Raw genomic sequence first — 19,512 nt, 5'->3', positions numbered from 1 at the left:
CTGCTCTCCTGTATGTTCGGTCGGTGCTCCCTGATGTTGTCACTGCTCTCCTGTATGTTCGGTCGGTGCTCTCCTGTATGTTCGGTCGGTGCTCCCTGATGTTGTCACTGCTCTCCTGTATGTTCGGTCGGTGCTCCCTGATGTTGTCACTGCTCTCCTGTATGTTCGGTCGGTGCTCCCTGATGTTGTCACTGCTCTCCTGTATGTTCGGTCGGTGCTCCCTGATGTTGTCACTGCTCTCCTGTATGTTCGGTCGGTGCTCCCTGATGTTGTCACTGCTCTCCTGTATGTTCGGTCGGTGCTCCCTGATGTTGTCACTGCTCTCCTGTATGTTCGGTCGGTGCTCCCTGATGTTGTCACTGCTCTCCTGTATGTTCGGTCGGTGCTCCCTGATGTTGTCACTGCTCTCCTGTATGTTCGGTCGGTGCTCCCTGATGTTGTCACTGCTCTCCTGTATGTTCGGTCGGTGCTCCCTGATGTTGTCACTGCTCTCCTGTATGTTCGGTCGGTGCTCCCTGATGTTGTCACTGCTCTCCTGTATGTTCGGTCGGTGCTCTCCTGTATGTTCGGTCGGTGCTCCCTGATGTTGTCACTGCTCTCCTGTATGTTCGGTCGGTGCTCTCCGATGTTGTCACTGCTCTCCTGTATGTTCGGTCGGTGCTCTCCTGTATGTTCGGTCGGTGCTCCCTGATGTTGTCACTGCTCTCCTGTATGTTCTGGTACAGGTGCAGACGCGTTCTTATTGCAAAGCATTTTGATGAGGTTTGGGACTCAGCGCAGTGTAACCAGATGTGCGACACCTGCAGCAGCGAGAGAAGTAAGCAGGGGCGGGGCTAATGATAGTGCTGGGGGGCGGGGCTGGTGTCAGTGCAGGGCTAATGTTACTGCTGGGGGGCGGGGCTGGTGTCAGTGCAGGGCTAATGTTACTGCTGGGGGGCGGGGATGGTGAAGGTTTGGGGGGGGGGGGAATGGAGCTAGTGTTGGTGCCTAGGGGAGGGGCTAGTGTCAGTACCGGGGGGTGGAGCTGGTGTCAGTGCAGGGCTAATGTTACTGCTGGGGGGTGGAGCTGGTGTCAGTGCAGGGCTAATGTTACTGCTGGGGGGCGGGGCTGGTGAAGGTTTGGGGGGGGGGGGGGGTATGGAGCTAGTGTTGGTGCCTGGGGGTGGGGCTGGTGTTGGTGCCTAGGGGTGGGGCTAGTGTCAGTACCGGGAGGTGGAGCTGGTGTCAGTGCAGGGCTAAAGTTACTGCTGGGAGGTGGAGCTGGTGTCAGTGCAGGGCTAATGTTACTGCTGGGGGGTGGGGCTGGTGAAGGTTCGGGGGGGGGGGGGTATGGAGCTAGTGTTGGTGCCTGGGGGTGGGGCTGGTTTGGTGCCTAGGGGTGGGGCTAGTGTCAGTACCGGGAGGTGGAGCTGGTGTCAGTGCAGGGCTAAAGTTACTGCTGGGGGGTGGAGCTGGTGTCAGTGCAGGGCTAATGTTACTGCTGGGAGGTGGAGCTGGTGTCAGTGCAGGGCTAATGTTACTGCTGGGGGGTGGGGCTGGTGAAGGTTCGGGGGGGATTGAGCTGGTGCTTAGGGGTGGGGCTAGTGTCAGTGCTGGGGAGTGGAGCTGATGTTAGTGCTGGGGGGCGGGGCTGGTGACGGTTTGGGGGGGGGGGAGCTGGTGTTGGTGCCTAGGGGTGGGGCTAGTGTCAGTGCAGGGCTAATGTTACTGCTGGGGGGCGGGGCTGGTGAAGGTTCGGGGGGGTGGGGTGGAGCTAGTGTCAGTGCTGGGGGGCAGGGCTAGTGTCAATGCTGGGGGGCGGGGCTGGTGACGGTTCAGGGGGGTGGGGTGGAGCTAGTGTCAGTGCTGGGGGGCAGGGCTGGTGACGGTTCAGGGGGGGGGAGCTGGTGTTGGTGCCTAGGGGGTGGGGCTAGTGTCAGTGCTGGGGGTGGGGCTAGTGTCAGTGCGGTAACCCCGTCCCTCCTCCCTCCAGGCTGTGAGGCGGTGGACATCTCTGATTACGGCAGAGCCATCCTGCAGATCCTGCGTCGCGCCGCTGACCTGGAGGAGAAGCTGACGCCGCTGAAGCTGCTGGACGCCTGGAGCGGGAGAGGAGCCCCCAAACTGCGCCTCCCCCAAGTACCGCCCCCAAAACTGCCCCGCCCCCAGCTGGAGAGGATCATCACCCACCTGCTGCTCCAGCAGTACATCAGGTAGCCACTACTCCTCCCATCATCTTAGATCCCCTGTAACAAACCCTCAGCCATGATCCGGCCCCCATCACTGACCTGTCACCCCGCTCACCGCAGGGAGGATTTCAGCTTCACAGCGTACGCCACCATCTCCTACATCAAAGAGGGGCCCAAGGCCACCGCCCTGAGGGGCCCCGACCACCAGATCATCCTCCACATGAGAGACAGCACCACAGCCCAGGTGACCAACAGCGAGGAGGATGGGAGTGATTAGAGTGTCAGCTCCTGGGGTCAGGGAGGATGATGGGAGTGATGATACACTGTGTGTGATAGGAGATTAGAGTGTCAGCTCCTGGGGTCAGGGATGATGGGAGTGATGATACACTGTGTGATAGGGGATTAGAGTGTCAGCTCCTGGGGTCAGGGAGGATGGGAGTGATGATACACTGTGTGTGATAGGAGATTAGAGTGTCAGCTCCTGGGGTCAGGGAGGAGGATGATGGGAGTGATGATACACTGTGTGTGATAGGAGATTAGAGTGTCAGCTCCTGGGGTCAGGGAGGATGATGATGGGAGTGATGATACACTGTGTGTGATAGGAGATTAGGGTGTCAGCTCCTGGGGTCAGGGAGGAGGATGATGGGAGTGATGATACACTGTGTGTGATAGGAGATTAGAGTGTCAGCTCCTGGGGTCAGGGAGGAGGATGGGAGTGATGATACACTGTGTGTGATAGGGGATTAGAGTGTCAGCTCCTGAAGTCAGGGATGATGGGAGTGATGATACTGTGTGTGATAGGGGATTAGAGTGTCAGCTCCTGGGGTCAGGGAGGAGGATGGGAGTGATGATACACTGTGTGTGATAGGAGATTAGAGTGTCAGCTCCTGGGGTCAGGGAGGATGATGGGAGTGATGATACACTGTGATAGGAGATTAGAGTGTCAGCTCCTGGGGTCAGGGAGGATGATGGGAGTGATGATACACTGTGTGTGATAGGAGATTAGAGTGTCAGCTCCTGGGGTCAGGGAGGAGGATGATGGGAGTGATGATACTGTGTGTGATAGATTAGAGTGTCAGCTCCTGGGGTCAGGGAGGATGATGGGAGTGATGGTACACTGTGTGTGATAGGAGATTAGAGTGTCAGCTCCTGGGGTCAGGGAGGATGATGGGAGTGATGATACACTGTGTGTGATAGGAGATTAGAGTGTCAGCTCCTGGGGTCAGGGAGGATGATGGGAGTGATGATACACTGTGTGTGATAGGAGATTAGAGTGTCAGCTCCTGGGGTCAGGGAGGATGATGGGAATGATAGTGTGTAACCCCTTGTATCTTGCCCCCTATAGGTACGATCCCCCGCTTCCTCCACATCTCGGGCGTCCCCCCTCCCCTCTCGGCAGAAGTCGTCTGGATCAGGTGACCACAAGCGCCCCCCTCCCCCGCAGAGAAGCCCCAAAGCCAAGAAGAGCCGCAGCTCCCCTGATGCTTCCATAGTCATTGACTGATCGGGCTGATCTCTGTGCTGTGGAGATGATGAGGGTTGTAGTCCTGTATATAGGGGAGGGGGCACTTTCCTACAGTAAATCCTTCTGTTATAAGAAGCTGCAGACGATACCGTTATTTCTTTTATTACTGGTTTTCTGGAAAAAATAAAGTCCCAGAATCCTCATTGATTGTAGAAACATCAAGCACTGACGATCTGATCCTTCTCTGGATCAGCGGAGACAGCGCCACCTCCTGGCCGGGAGACCTGGGGGGTAGGGGGCGCTGTCACACGTCTGCTGTGTATGATCCCGGGGGGAGGAGGGGGCGCTGTCACCCGTCTGCTGTGTATGATCCCGGGGGGGGGGGGGAGGAGGGGGCGCTGTCACACGTCTGCTGTGTATGATCCCGGGGGGGGAGGAGGAGGGGGCGCTGTCACACGTCTGCTGTGTATGATCCCGGGGGGGGGAGGAGGAGGGGGCGCTGTCACACGTCTGCTGTGTATGATCCCGGGGGGAGGGGGCGCTGTCACACGTCTGCTGTGTATGATCCCGGGGGGAGGAGGAGGGGGCGCTGTCACACGTCTGCTGTGTATGATCCCGGGGGGAGAAGGCGCTGTGACACGTCTGCTGTGTATGATCCCGGGGGGAGGAGGAGGGGGCGCTGTCACACGTCTGCTGTGTATGATCCCGGGGGGAGGAGGGGGCGCTGTCACACGTCTGCTGTGTATGATCCCGGGGGAGGAGGAGGGGGCGCTGTCACACGTCTGCTGTGTATGATCCCGGGGGGAGGAGGGGGCGCTGTCACACGTCTGCTGTGTATGATCCCGGGGGGAGGAGGGGGCGCTGTCACACGTCTGCTGTGTATGATCCCGGGGGGAGGAGGAGGGGGCGCTGTCACACGTCTGCTGTGTATGATCCCGGGGGGGGAGGAGGGGGCGCTGTCACACGTCTGCTGTGTATGATCCCGGGGGGAGGAGGGGGCGCTGTCACACGTCTGCTGTGTATGATCCCGGGGGGGGAGGAGGGGGCGCTGTCACACGTCTGCTGTGTATGATCCCGGGGGGAGGAGGAGGCGCTGTCACACGTCTGCTGTGTATGATCCCGGGGGAGGAGGAGGAGGGGGCGCTGTCACACGTCTGCTGTGTATGATCCCGGGGGAGGAGGAGGGGGCGCTGTCACACGTCTGCTGTGTATGATCCCGGGGGAGGAGGCGCTGTCACATGTCTGCTGTGTATGATCCCGGGGGGAGGAGGAGGGGGCGCTGGCTGTCACATGTCTGCTGTGTATAATCCCGGGGGGAGGAGGAGGCGCTGTCACACGTCTGCTGTGTATGATCCCGGGGGAGGAGGGGGCGCTGTCACACGTCTGCTGTGTATGATCCCGGGGGGGGAGGAGGGGGCGCTGTCACACGTCTGCTGTGTATGATCCTGGGGGGGGAGGAGGGGGCGCTGTCACACGTCTGCTGTGTATGATACCGGGGGGGGAGGAGGAGGGGGCGCTGTCACACGTCTGCTGTGTATGATCCCAGGTGGGGGGGGAGGGGGCGCTGTCACACGTCTGCTGTGTATGATCCCGGGGGAGGAGGCGCTGTCACACGTCTGCTGTGTATGATCCCGGGGGGGGAGGAGGGGGCGCTGTCACACGTCTGCTGTGTATGATCCCGGGGGGAGGAGGGGGCGCTGTCACATGTCTGCTGTGTATGATCCCGGGGGGAGGAGGAGGGGGCGCTGGCTGTCACATGTCTGCTGTGTATGATCCCGGGGGGAGGAGGAGGCGCTGTCACACGTCTGCTGTGTATGATCCCGGGGGAGGAGGGGGCGGTGTCACACGTCTGCTGTGTATGATCCCAGGGGGGGAGGAGGGGGCGCTGTCACACGTCTGCTGTGTATGATCCCGGGGGGGGAGGGGGAGGGGGCGCTGTCACACGTCTGCTGTGTATGATCCCAGGTGGGGGGGGAGGGGGCGCTGTCACACGTCTGCTGTGTATGATCCCGGGGGAGGAGGAGGGGGCGCTGTCACACGTCTGCTGTGTATGATCCCAGGGGAGGAGGAGGAGGGGGCGCTGTCACACGTCTGCTGTGTATGATCCCGGGGGGGGAGGAGGAGGAGGAGGGGGCGCTGTCACACGTCTGCTGTGTATGATCCCGGGGGGAGGAGGAGGAGGGGGCGCTGTCACACGTCTGCTGTGTATGATCCCGGGGGGGGAGGAGGAGGAGGAGGGGGCGCTGTCACACGTCTGCTGTGTATGATCCCGGGGGGAGGAGGAGGCGCTGTCACATGTCTGCTGTGTATGATCCCAGGGGGGGGGGAGAAGGGGGGGGGCGCTGTCACACGTCTGCTGTGTATGATCCCGGGGGAGGGGAGGAGGGGGCGCTGTCACACGTCTGCTGTGTATGATCCCGGGGGGAGGAGGAGGAGGAGGCGCTGTCACACGTCTGCTGTGTATAATCCCGGGAGGAGGAGGGGGCGCTGTCATACGTCTGCTGTGTATGATCCCGGGGGAGGAGGAGGGGGCGCTGTCACACGTCTGCTGTGTATGATCCCGGGGGAGGAGGAGGGGGCGCTGTCACATGTCTGCTGTGTATGATCCCGGGGGGGAGGAGGAGGCGCTGTCACACGTCTGCTGTGTATGATCCCGGGGGAGGAGGCGCTGTCACATGTCTGCTGTGTATGATCCCGGGGGGGAGGAGGAGGCGCTGTCACACGTCTGCTGTGTATGATCCCGGGGGAGGAGGCGCTGTCACACGTCTGCTGTGTATGATCCCGGGGGAGGAGGCGCTGTCACACGTCTGCTGTGTATGATCCCGGGGGGAGGAGGGGGGGGCGCTGTCATACGTCTGCTGTGTATGATCCCGGGGGGAGGAGGAGGGGGCGCTGTCATACGTCTGCTGTGTATGATCCCGGGGGGAGGAGGAGGGGGCGCTGTCATACGTCTGCTGTGTATGATCCCGGGGGGAGGAGGAGGGGGCGCTGTCACACGTCTGCTGTGTATGATCCCGGGAGGAGGAGGCGCTGTCACACGTCTGCTGTGTATGATCCTGGGGGGAGGAGGAGGGGGCGCTGTCATACGTCTGCTGTGTATGATCCCGGGGGGGGAGGAGGGGGCGCTGTCATACGTCTGCTGTGTATGATTGATGTGATGACACATCCCCGGCCTGTAGGGGGCGCAGTCCTCTCCGCATGGAGTCAGTCCCTCAGGCTATGACACATCCCCGGCCTGTAGGGGGCGCAGTCCTCTCCGCATGGAGTCAGTCCCTCAGGCTATGACACATCCCCGGCCTGTAGGGGGCGCAGTCCTCTCCGCATGGAGTCAGTCCCTCAGGCTATGACACATCCCCGGCCTGTAGGGGGCGCAGTCCTCTCCGCATGGAGTCAGTCCCTCAGGCTATGACACATCCCCGGCCTGTAGGGGGCGCAGTCCTCTCCGCATGGAGTCAGTCCCTCAGGCTATGACACATCCCCGGCCTGTAGGGGGCGCAGTCCTCTCCGCATGGAGTCAGTCCCTCAGGCTATGACACATCCCCGGCCTGTAGGGGGCGCAGTCCTCTCCGCATGGAGTCAGTCCCTCAGGCTATGACACATCCCCGGCCTGTAGGGGGCGCAGTCCTCTCCGCATGGAGTCAGTCCCTCAGGCTATGACACATCCCCGGCCTGTAGGGGGCGCAGTCCTCTCCGCATGGAGTCAGTCCCTCAGGCTATGACACATCCCCGGCCTGTAGGGGGCGCAGTCCTCTCCGCATGGAGTCAGTCCCTCAGGCTATGACACATCCCCGGCCTGTAGGGGGCGCAGTCCTCTCCGCATGGAGTCAGTCCCTCAGGCTATGACACATCCCCGGCCTGTAGGGGGCGCAGTCCCCTCCGCATGGAGTCAGTCACCCTGTCTCAGGCTCAGTCTATGGACCCCCCCGCACCCCACCATGAAATGAGGACCCTTTTAATCAAAGTAATCCTCAATGTCGATGTTGGGATCCAGCAGATCCTCCCCGTACGCAGACAGATCCATCCCATTCAGGATCAGGTTTTCGAAGGTCTCTTCCAGGTCGGTGTCTCCAATGAGTACAGCGCCCATCATGCGCCCACCGTGCAGCACCACCTTCACGTACTCCCTGCCCGGGGTGCAGCGCAACAGCAGCTCGTGATCAGCACCCAGACCCTGGGCATTGTACTTACCCAGGAGGATGACCTGCAGGGGGAGACAGAGAGCCCTCACTACATCTACTGGACTATACAGACCCCAACTATACATCATCCTGTACTATACAGACCCCATCTATACATCATCCTGTACTATACAGACCCCATCTATACATCATCCTGTACTATACATCATCCTGTACTATATAGACCCCATCTATACATCATCCTGTACTATACAGACCCCAACTATACATCATCCTGTACTATACAGACCCCATCTATACATCATCCTGTACTATATAGACCCCATCTATACATCATCCTGTACTATACAGACCCCATCTATACATCATCCTGTACTATACAGACCCCATCTATACATCATCCTGTACTATACAGACCCCATCTATACATCATCCTGTACTATACAGACCCCATCTATACATCATCCTGTACTATACAGACCCCAACTATACATCATCCTGTACTATACAGACCCCATCTATACATCATCCTGTACTATATAGACCCCATCTATACATCATCCTGTACTATATAGACCCCATCTATACATCATCCTGTACTATACAGACCCCATCTAAACATCATCCTGTACTATATAGACCCCACCTATACATCCCCCTGTACTATATAGACCCCCTCTATACATCCCCCTGTACTATATAGACCCCATCTATACATCATCCTGTACTATATAGACCCCATCTATACATCATCCTGTACTATATAGACCCCATGTATACATCATCCTGTACTATATAGACCCCATCTATACATCCCCCTGTACTATATAGACCCCATCTATACATCATCCTGTACTATATAGACCCCGTACTATATAGACCCCATCTAAACATCATCCTGTACTATATAGACCCCATCTATACATCATCCTGTACTATATAGACCCCATCTATACATCCCCCTGTACTATACAGACCCCATCTATACATCATCCTGTACTATATAGACCCCATCTATACATCATCCTGTACTATATAGACCCCATCTATACATCATCCTGTACTATATGGACCCCATCTATACATCATCCTGTACTATATAGACCCCATCTATACATCATCCTGTACTATACAGACCCCATCTATACATCATCCTGTACTATATAGACCCCATCTATACATCATCCTGTACTATATAGACCCCGTACTATATAGACCCCATCTAAACATCATCCTGTACTATATAGACCCCATCTATACATCCCCCTGTACTATATGGATCCCATCTATACATCCCCCTGTACTATATGGACCCCATCTATACATCATCCTGTACTATACAGACCCCATCTATACATCATCCTGTACTATATAGACCCCATCTAAACATCATCCTGTACTATACAGACCCCAACTATACATCATCCTGTACTATACAGACCCCATCTATACATCATCCTGTACTATATAGACCCCATCTATACATCGCCCTGTACTATATAGACCCCATCTATACATCATCCTGTACTATATAGACCCCATCTATACATCATCCTGTACTATATAGACCCCATCTATACATCCCCCTGTACTATATGGATCCCATCTATACATCCCCCTGTACTATACGGACCCCATCTATACATCATCCTGTACTATACAGACCCCATCTATACATCATCCTGTACTATATAGACCCCATCTATACATCATCCTGTACTATATAGACCCCATCTATACATCATCCTGTACTATATAGACCCCATCTATACATCCCCCTGTACTATATCGACCCCCTCTATACATCGCCCTGTACTATATGGACCCCACCTATACATCCCCCTGTACTATATGGACCCCACCTATACATCCCCCTGTACTATATAGACCCCACCTATACATCCCCCTGTACTATATCGACCCCCTCTATACATCGCCCTGTACTATATGGACCCCCTCTATACATCGCCCTGTACTATATAGACCCCACCTATACATCGCCCTGTACTATATAGACCCCACCTATACATCGCCCTGTACTATATAGACCCCACCTATACATCCCCCTGTACTATATAGACCCCACCTATACATCCCCCTGTACTATATAGACCCCCTCTATACATCCCCCTGTACTATATAGACCCCACCTATACATCCCCCTGTACTATATAGACCCCACCTATACATCGCCCTGTACTATATAGACCCCACCTATACATCGCCCTGTACTATATAGACCCCACCTATACATCGCCCTGTACTATATAGACCCCACCTATACATCGCCCTGTACTATATAGACCCCACCTATACATCGCCCTGTACTATATAGACCCCACCTATACATCGCCCTGTACTATATAGACCCCCTCTATACATCCCCCTGTACTATATAGACCCCACCTATACATCCCCCTGTACTATATCGACCCCCTCTATACATCGCCCTGTACTATATGGACCCCACCTATACATCCCCCTGTACTATATGGACCCCACCTATACATCCCCCTGTACTATATAGACCCCACCTATACATCGCCCTGTACTATATGGACCCCCTCTATACATCGCCCTGTACTATATAGACCCCACCTATACATCGCCCTGTACTATATAGACCCCACCTATACATCGCCCTGTACTATATAGACCCCACCTATACATCCCCCTGTACTATATAGACCCCACCTATACATCCCCCTGTACTATATAGACCCCCTCTATACATCCCCCTGTACTATATAGACCCCACCTATACATCCCCCTGTACTATATAGACCCCACCTATACATCGCCCTGTACTATATAGACCCCACCTATACATCGCCCTGTACTATATAGACCCCACCTATACATCGCCCTGTACTATATAGACCCCACCTATACATCGCCCTGTACTATATAGACCCCACCTATACATCGCCCTGTACTATATAGACCCCACCTATACATCGCCCTGTACTATATAGACCCCCTCTATACATCCCCCTGTACTATATAGACCCCACCTATACATCCCCCTGTACTATATAGACCCCACCTATACATCCCCCTGTACTATATCGACCCCCTCTATACATCGCCCTGTACTATATGGACCCCCTCTATACATCGCCCTGTACTATATAGACCCCACCTATACATCGCCCTGTACTATATAGACCCCACCTATACATCGCCCTGTACTATATAGACCCCACCTATACATCGCCCTGTACTATATAGACCCCACCTATACATCCCCCTGTACTATATAGACCCCACCTATACATCCCCCTGTACTATATAGACCCCACCTATACATCGCCCTGTACTATATAGACCCCCTCTATACATCCCCCTGTACTATATAGACCCCACCTATACATCCCCCTGTACTATATCGACCCCACCTATACATCGCCCTGTACTATACAGACCCCAACTATACATCGCCCTGTACTATATAGACCCCCTCTATACATCCCCCTGTACTATATCGACCCCCTCTATACATCGCCCTGTACTATATAGACCCCACCTATACATCGCCCTGTACTATATAGACCCCACCTATACATCGCCCTGTACTATATAGACCCCATCCTGTGCTAGCTGTAAGGGACTACACCTCCCAGCGTGCTGACAGCTGTCAGATTGGGGGTCAGTGAGTAGACCACTGCTATAGCGATCACCAGGTCACCATGAGTTTCTCGCACCTTATAGTTGAAGAATTTGGTAACGTGGGTGAAGAGTTCGAAGCAGAAGTCCATCTGGACGGTTTCTCCCTGCCGCTCGGCCGTCATACACTTTGCAGCGTAGCAGCCCATCTGCCGCGCCTGAGTCCACAGCCGCATCTGTAGAGAGCCAATCACATCGCAGGATATTAGGAGGCCCTCTGCTCACCGGATGGGAGTGATCACATGACCTCTCGCACATGGCGGTGCTGTACCTGCTGCCAGTGGGGGCTGGGCGGCCAGCCAGCGGTACACACATCTCCGGCCGCGTACACGTTCTTTACTGACGTCCTCATGTGATCGTCTACGCACAGCCCCCCATCTTCTCCTAAATCAAACTATAAAACGGCCACAGTTACACATGAAATCTACCGGCTCCGCAAACACTCGTAGCAGAGCCGAACGTGCGGCCTCATCCGTCATAACAAAAGATACACCCCAAGGTCTCACATTATTTCCACCAATAAACGGCTCCACGTTGGGGACGACGCCGGTGGCGCTGATGATGATGTCACAGCCATAAATCCTCCCATTGGTCAGTTCAGCGTAGACCGGCCAATCAGCTGCAAAGAGAGGAAGACTGACAGGTGTGGAACCCAATGCAGCAACAAACCAGAATAATCCAGAACCATCTACTGCCATGAACTCCACACTGTAGTGAGGAACCAGTGCAGATCCCACATACACCACTAGAGGTCACCAGAGACCACCATCTACTGACTGCAGCACAGATATATACAGGCTTGGACTGGGTTACCGGGTAGCCGGGGGATCCCTCGGTGGGCCCGCCCCCCCTTTTGGGCCCTGTGCTGGAGGTGGGCCTCCTGTTCAGCCTCTCCCTGTGATCGGGAGATTGAGGGGCCCTCAGCTGCCTTCCATGCTGCTCTAGTGATAGAAGAACGGCAGCAGGGCCCCTTCTTTCCCTCCACTACTGTACGGCAGCAGGGCCCCTTCTTTCCCTCCACTACTGTAAACTGATGCCCCTCCCCCTGCACTGTCAGTGGTACGGTCCGGTCCTGATCTGCTCCCGGATTGGCTCTTCCTGCCTGTCACTAGAGGCTCCCTCTGTCCTCACTGTAAACAAACCCTTAGGTGTGGCAGCAGGTGTGTGTGTGTGTCTCTATATATGTGTGTGTGTGTGTGTCTCTATATATGTGTGTGACTGCGTGTTTAGTGTGGCGCTGTGTGTGTATGTGTCTGTGTAGTGTGGCTGTGTATGTGTGTGTGTGGCTATGTGTCTGTGTAGTGTGGCTATGTGTCTGTGTAGTGTGGCTATGTGTGTGTAGTGTGGCTATGTGTGTGTGTGTGTGTGTGTCTATGTGTCTGTGTAGTGTGGCTATGTGTCTGTGTAGTGTGGCTATGTGTGTATGTGTCTGTGTAGTGTGGCTATGTGTGTGTGTGTGGTGTGTGTGTCTGTAGTGTGGCTATATGTGTGTGTGTCTGTGTAGTGTGGCTGTATGTGTGTGTAGTGTGGCTCTGTGTCTGTATAGTGTGTCTGTGTGTGTATGTGTCTGTAGTGTGGTTGTGTGTGTGTATGTGTCTGTAGTGTGGCTGTGTGTCTGTAGTGTGGCTGTGTGTGTCTGTGTAGTGTGGCTGTGTCTGTGTAGTGTGGCTGTGTGTGTGTGTCTGTAGTGTGGCTATGTGTCTGTGTAGTGTGTGTGAGTGTGTGTCTGTAGTGTGGCTATGTGTCTGTGTAGTGTGTGTGTGTGTGTGAGTGTGTGTCTGTAGTGTGGCTATGTGTCTGTGTAGTGTGTGTGTCTGTAGTGTGGCTATGTGTCTGTAGTGTGGCTCTGTGTCTGTATAGTGTGTCTGTGTGTGTATGTATGTGTCTGTAGTGTGGCTGTGTGTGTGTCTGTGTGTGTATGTGTCTGTAGTGTGGCTGTGTGTGTGTCTGTGTAGTGTGGCTGTGTCTGTGTAGTGTGGCTGTGTGTGTCTGTAGTGTGGCTATGTGTCTGTGTAGTGTGTGTGTGTGTGAGTGTGTGTGTCTGTAGTGTGGCTATGTGTCTGTGTAGTGTGTCTGTGTGTGTGTGTGTCTGTGTGTGTGTGGCTATGTGTCTGTGTAGTGTGTCTGTGTAGTGTGTGTGTGTGAGTGTGTGTCTGTAGTGTGGCTATGTGTCTGTAGTGTGGCTCTGTGTGTGTATGTATGTGTCTGTAGTGTGGCTGTGTGTGTGTCTGTGTAGTGTGGCTGTGTCTGTGTAGTGTGGCTGTGTGTGTGTCTGTAGTGTGGCTATGTGTCTGTGTAGTGTGTGTGTGAGTGTGTGTCTGTAGTGTGGCTATGTGTCTGTGTAGTGTGTGTGTGTGTGTCTGTAGTGTGGCTATGTGTCTGTGTAGTGTGTCTGTGTAGTGTGTGTGTGTGAGTGTGTGTCTGTAGTGTGGCTATGTGTCTGTAGTGTGGCTCTGTGTCTGTATAGTGTGTCTGTGTGTGTATGTCTGTGTCTGTAGTGTGGCTGTGTGTGTATGTGTCTGTAGTGTGGCTGTGTGTCTGTATAGTGTGTCTGTGTGTGTATGTATGTGTCTGTAGTATGGCTGTGTGTGTATGTGTCTGTAGTGTGGCTGTGTGTGTCTGTAGTGTGGCTGTGTGTGTCTGTGTAGTGTGGCTGTGTCTGTGTAGTGTGGCTGTGTGTGTGTGTGTGTGTGTGTGTGTGTCTGTAGTGTGGCTATGCGTCTGTGTAGTGTAGCTATCTGTGTATGTGTCTGTAGTGTGGCTGTGTGTGTGTCTGTAGTGTGGCTATATGTGTGTGGCTGTGTATGTGTGTAGTGTGGCTGTGTGGCTGTGTGTGTGTATGTGTGTAGTGTGGCTGTGTGTGTGTATGTGTGTAGTGTGGCTGTCTGTGTAGTGTGTGTGATGTATGTATGTGAGGTGTGTGTGTGTGTATCTCTATATGTGTGTGTATCTCTATATGTGTGTGTGTGTGTGTGTGTGTGTGTGTGTATCTCTATATGTGTGTGTATCTCTATATGTGTGTGTATCTCTATATGTGTACATATATACAATGTCAGATTATTCCTTTATCCGAATGTACTATCAGATTTATGTAAAATAATTACTACACTGCAGTAACATGAAGGGTTCAGCATCGGTTATGTACAGTATATATGTATGTAGGGGGGGGGGGGGGGGCCTAGAATTTCCCTGGTGGGCCCAAGGACCCTAGGTATGACTGTAGGACAGGTATATACAATCTATTACTCTCTGGTATCAGCCATGTCAGGCTGGGGGAGGGGAGGTGACTGTAGGACAGATATATACAATCTATTACTCTCTGGTATCAGCCATGTCAGGCTGGGGGGGGGAGGTGACTGTAGGACAGGTATATACAATCTATTACTCTCTGGTATCAGCCATGTCAGGCTGGGGGGAGGGGAGAGGTGACTGTAGGACAGGTATATACAATCTATTACTCTCTGGTATCAGCCATGTCAGGCTGGGGGAGGGGAGGTGACTGTAGGACAGGTATATACAATCTATTACTCTCTGGTATCAGCCATGTCAGAATGGGGGGGGGGGTGACTGTAGGACAGGTATATACACTCTATTACTCTCTGGTATCAGCCATGTCAGGCTGGGGGAGGGAGGTGACTGTAGGACAGGTATATACAATCTATTACTCTCTGGTATCAGCCATGTCAGCCTGGGGGGGGGGGGTGACTGTAGGACAGGTATATACAATCTATTACTCTCTGGTATCAGCCATGTCAGGCTGGGGGGGGGTGACTGTAGGACAGGTATATACAATCTATTACTCTCTGGTATCAGCCATGTCAGCCTGGGGGGGGGGGGGCTGTAGGACAGGTATATACAATCTATTACTCTCTGGTATCAGCCATGTCAGCCTGGGGGGGGGGGGGGGGTGACTGTAGGACAGGTATATACAATCTATTACTCTCTGGTATCAGCCATGTCAGGCTGGGGGGGGAGGTGACTGTAGGACAGGTATATACAATCTATTACTCTCTGGTATCAGCCATGTCAGGCTGGGGATGACTGTAGGACAGGTATATACAATCTATTACTCTCTGGTATCAGCCATGTCAGGCTGGGGGGGGAGGTGACTGTAGGACAGGTATATACAATCTATTACTCTCTGGAATCAGCCATGTCAGGCTGGGGGGGGGGGAGGTGACTGTAGGACAGGTATATACAATCTATTACTCTCTGGTATCAGCCATGTCAGGCTGGGGGGGGGGGTGACTGTAGGACAGGTATATACAATCTATTACTCTCTGGTATCAGCCATGTCAGGCTGGGGGGGGGGGGCTGTAGGACAGGTATATACAATCTATTACTCTCTGGTATCAGCCATGTCAGGCTGGGGGGGGGGGGGAGGTGACTGTAGGACAGGTATATACACTATTACTCTCTGGTATCAGCCATGTCAGGCTGGGGGGGGGGGGAGGTGACAGCTGATTCCTCTCCTGGTCAGGTGTTGTGGTGCAGGTGGAGCTCTCTGCTGCTGGGATCGCTCTGAGTCTGGTGCCTGAGGCCTGCTCCCTTCTGCCTGGGGGGAGTGGGCTTTGGGATGCAGGAGGAAGGCGAGTCCCAGGCCTCTGTTTCCCGGGGTAGGCCGGCGGGGACGGATGGTGCACAGCAACTGGCCTATTCGGAGGGGGTACGGAGATCTGGCGGGGGTCGCAGTGATGCTTCCTCTGCCCCCCCTCTGGTTTCTAGCCGCCGCCGGGAGGCTGTGCTGGAGGTGAAGGACTGCGGTGTGAGGAGCCCTGAGGAGACGACTGATGTTTATGGATCCAGAATTGCTTATTTTATCAAGACATATGAACTGAATGGCAAAGAACTGTGCAAACTGCGTGCGGAGTTGAGATGCGCCCGAGTCCAGGTGAATACAGCATCTGGGCGTAAGCGCACGGATGCCAACAAGGTCATAATGAGACTGAAGTCTGAGATCAATATGTTGGAGAAGGAAAATATGGACATTCAGAGGAACAGCGGGCCCTTCCAGGAGAAGCTGCTGAACCAGGCCAGGTTTGACCAAATGAACAAGGGGTTAAGCCAGAGTGACTACATGGAGAGAGCGGAGGAGGCCGAGGCTCCTGATGTGACCCAGGGGTCCCAGAGTGGGATCTGCCCCGGACAGCCCTCAGCTCCAGGACCCAGAGGCCCAGACGGTGACAGCGACCCAGGAGGGGACCTGATGGCGGCCATCATACAGATGGAATCTCCGGTGCGGGTGGTTGGACCAGAAAGGGGTGAGTCTCCATCTAATGCCCCCCTTTCCCCAGCTCCACCTAGTAGGTGCCCTGTGGTGGGCTCTCAGCAGGGGATGAGCGGTGGACAGAGTATGAAGGTTCCCTCAGTAACATCACATGATGCTGTTTCGGCTTGTGGTAGCAGTAAGAGTGTCAGGGCGATTACGGCTGTGAAGCCGGACATTGTTGGGAAGGTTGGCCGCCCAGCGGGAGGCTGCATGTCTCTGGCATCGGGGGGCCACAGCAAATCAGACAAGGTTAAGGCTGTGGACCCTGTGTCAGAGATTAGGAGCAAGGGCGCAGGTGAGCGGTGCCACGGGGTGCCGGGCGGTAATGCAGGCTCTGCGGTGGGGTCTGCTGTCGAGGTGTCACCTGTGGTGGTTTCTAGTGGGGGAACCGTGTCGGCTGCTGGGACAGGTGGCACCTCGGCAGGAATAATAAAACCGGCCACAGCTGGACTGGCAAATGCCGCCGCTAAGGCAATGAAAGCCCTTAAAGTGACTGCTCCCACATCCACTGGGACCATGCAAGAGACTAAACATGCTGCTGATGGTGGGACAACATCCGGACAAACTACAGCTGTAAAGATGGCGACGAGTCATGTGACCCATGAGGTGGAGGGGGTTCCTGGCGAGAAGTTGAAGCCTGCTGCTGTTACAGCGGTGGACGGAGACTTGCCAGGTTCTCCCGGTGAAGCTGAGGTCACTCCTATCGGTGACTGCATTAACCTGTCTGTGCCTTCTGGTCCAGGACTGAATGGTGGTGTGAATGGTGGAGAGGGAGCGAGGGAGGATGGGGAAGATGATGAGAGGATGGATGTTGGGGATCGGAGGATGAGTGGAGGGGGCGGATGCATGGTTCCTGTGGAGAGAGATGCTGGTGTGGTTGGTCCGTCTGAACCCCCGGCAGCGGCGGTGAGGAGCTATGCGAGTGTTGCTGCCGGGGCACGTAGGCTGTATGAGAGAGCTGCACCCCCTGGTCCTGGGAATAGTGACACCCAAAGGCGCTTCTTGGAGGCCTTGCGGAGGGGGGATAGATCTATCACTGTAGAGGGTAGAGAGGTAGAGTTGTCTTTCTGGATAGAGAGGCATGGCTTAGCCGCCTTCCGAGAGCAAAGGAGCGGGGAGGAGTCATGGTCACTCCCCACAGCCGGGTCCGGGGTGGCCAGGAGGAATGTGGTCCGTCTTAGGTGGAGGGGCAATGATCCCTGTCCTAATAGAACTAAAGTAGTGGAGCTCCTCCTCAAGATGGATTTCAGGGCTAATGACATCTTTGCCCTGATACATCCTCATGGTTCCCCGATTTTCGATGTCAGTTTCGTCCGGGCTGAAGGGCTTGAGCTTTTTTGGTCTCGGTACGAGCTGGCAAAGATAGAACCCGAATGGAGAGACTTTGCTGTCCAAGCAGTCTCCCGTCAGAACAACATCAAGAAAGTGACGGTATTAACATGTAACGAATCTCTTTCTTGCATAGACATCATGACCTGGATTGGGCGTTAACATTCAACATTCCCCAGAAGAACAGGGATGAGTTTGGTATCTGGTCGGGGGCCTGGACCTTCATGGTCAAGTTGAAGGTTTCAGGTAATTCTGTCACCCACATTCCCTCTTCCACTTTCTTGGGGAGGGACAGGATTCTTCTACCAGGGGCAGCCGAAGGTCCGCCATAGGTGCGGTGACCCCACACACTTTAGTGCACAATGTAAGGTGCAGAAATGCGCCCTGTGTGGGGGGATAGGACATCTTGCCGCAGCCTGTGGGGACATTCGTTGCAACCTGTGTGGTGATCTCGGTCACCCTTTCAGCCGCTGTCCGGTCCCCTTGCCAATGCGGTCCAAACTTCAGCTGGGGTTAGCCGTGAGGCTGACCCTACCGGAGAGGGTACCAGCAGAGGCAGGGAGGCTACTGGTCCAGGGAAGAGAAAATTAACACCATCCAAGCTGAAGCGTATGGAGACACGCCGGAGGCAAAGGGAGGGGGAACCTCAGGTGGCAGCTGAGGAGGTCCCTGTACCTGAGCCTGAGGTGGTGGAGATTGCTGAGGACTTGAGGGACAGTGAGTTGGAGGAGGAGTCCAGGAGACTGGATAGAGAGGAGGAGGAGAGGGCCACTACTGCAACCTCCTCTCCCGCAGAGAGTCTGGATGAGGAAAGCAAACAGTGGCTAGAGAATAAGAGAAGATCGGGTGCCAGAAAAAAGAGAAAGCGGGTGAAGAAGAAGGAGTCTTCTTCCCTTGAGTGGGATCATTCCGTTCCCCTCACCCTTGTCCAGATACCGGCGGAAGAACCTACTGGCTCCCCTCTGGTAGGCTGCCCTAACCGGTATCGGGCCCTCAGGGATATTTCCTCCTCTGATGAGGGGGCTGGGGAGTCGGTGCCGGTGTCTGAAGTGAGGTCTCTGAGGGGTGTCAGGTCTTCCTCTCAGGTAACGGGGGGGAGGACCTGTCTCAGGACCATGTGGGGTGCAGAGTGTGACTTGTGTGGAGGAGGGAACACGCCCTGTAAATATGGATGTGTCTGTGTGCTTGAAAAGGGGAAAGGAAGGAAAGTCTGATGAAGATATTAAGCACAAGGAAGGGGGAGGGAAAAAGAGGGCTGTCAAGCTTGATCACCCATGATGGCGGCACCCTCCCCGTTGACTCTGGCGAGTATTAACGTCGCCAGCATAAAGTCAGATACGGCAAGATTTATGGCCTTTGATTTTCTCGGTCGAATACAGGCCGACATTTTCTTTTTGCAAGAGACCAGACTTACAGATCTAGCAACTATACATAAGGCGAAGCGTGAGTGGAGGCATGGCCCCTCTCATTGGTCTC

At 54.6% G+C, this 19,512-nt stretch overlaps 2 protein-coding genes across 2 annotated transcripts in view; one reads left to right on the top strand and one right to left on the bottom strand.

Moving 5' to 3' along the window:
• Positions 1-3,795, top strand: part of RECQL (RecQ like helicase) — a 42,171-nt gene extending 38,376 nt beyond the window's left edge. The window contains exons 11-14 of the mRNA XM_069951230.1: positions 726-817; positions 1,973-2,192; positions 2,289-2,412; positions 3,514-3,795. Of these exons, the coding sequence (XP_069807331.1) occupies positions 726-817; positions 1,973-2,192; positions 2,289-2,412; positions 3,514-3,672 (595 nt within the window). The 3' untranslated portion in view covers positions 3,673-3,795. The remainder of the gene's footprint in view (positions 1-725; positions 818-1,972; positions 2,193-2,288; positions 2,413-3,513) is intronic.
• Positions 3,796-6,132: 2,337 nt separating this feature from the next.
• Positions 6,133-19,512, bottom strand: part of PYROXD1 (pyridine nucleotide-disulphide oxidoreductase domain 1) — a 29,420-nt gene continuing 16,040 nt past the window's right edge. Inside the window, exons 9-12 of the mRNA XM_069963722.1 lie at positions 11,945-12,057; positions 11,710-11,832; positions 11,477-11,614; positions 6,133-7,834 (exon numbers count right to left, since the gene is read on the bottom strand). Coding sequence (XP_069819823.1) covers positions 7,586-7,834; positions 11,477-11,614; positions 11,710-11,832; positions 11,945-12,057 — 623 coding nt within the window. The 3' untranslated portion in view covers positions 6,133-7,585. The remainder of the gene's footprint in view (positions 7,835-11,476; positions 11,615-11,709; positions 11,833-11,944; positions 12,058-19,512) is intronic.

This window comes from Dendropsophus ebraccatus, chromosome 1 (genome assembly GCF_027789765.1).
Source record: "Dendropsophus ebraccatus isolate aDenEbr1 chromosome 1, aDenEbr1.pat, whole genome shotgun sequence".
NCBI lineage: Eukaryota > Metazoa > Chordata > Amphibia > Anura > Hylidae > Dendropsophus > Dendropsophus ebraccatus.
The sequence above is the reverse complement of the archived record's forward strand: the minus strand, read 5'-3'. Positions and strand labels throughout refer to the sequence as shown.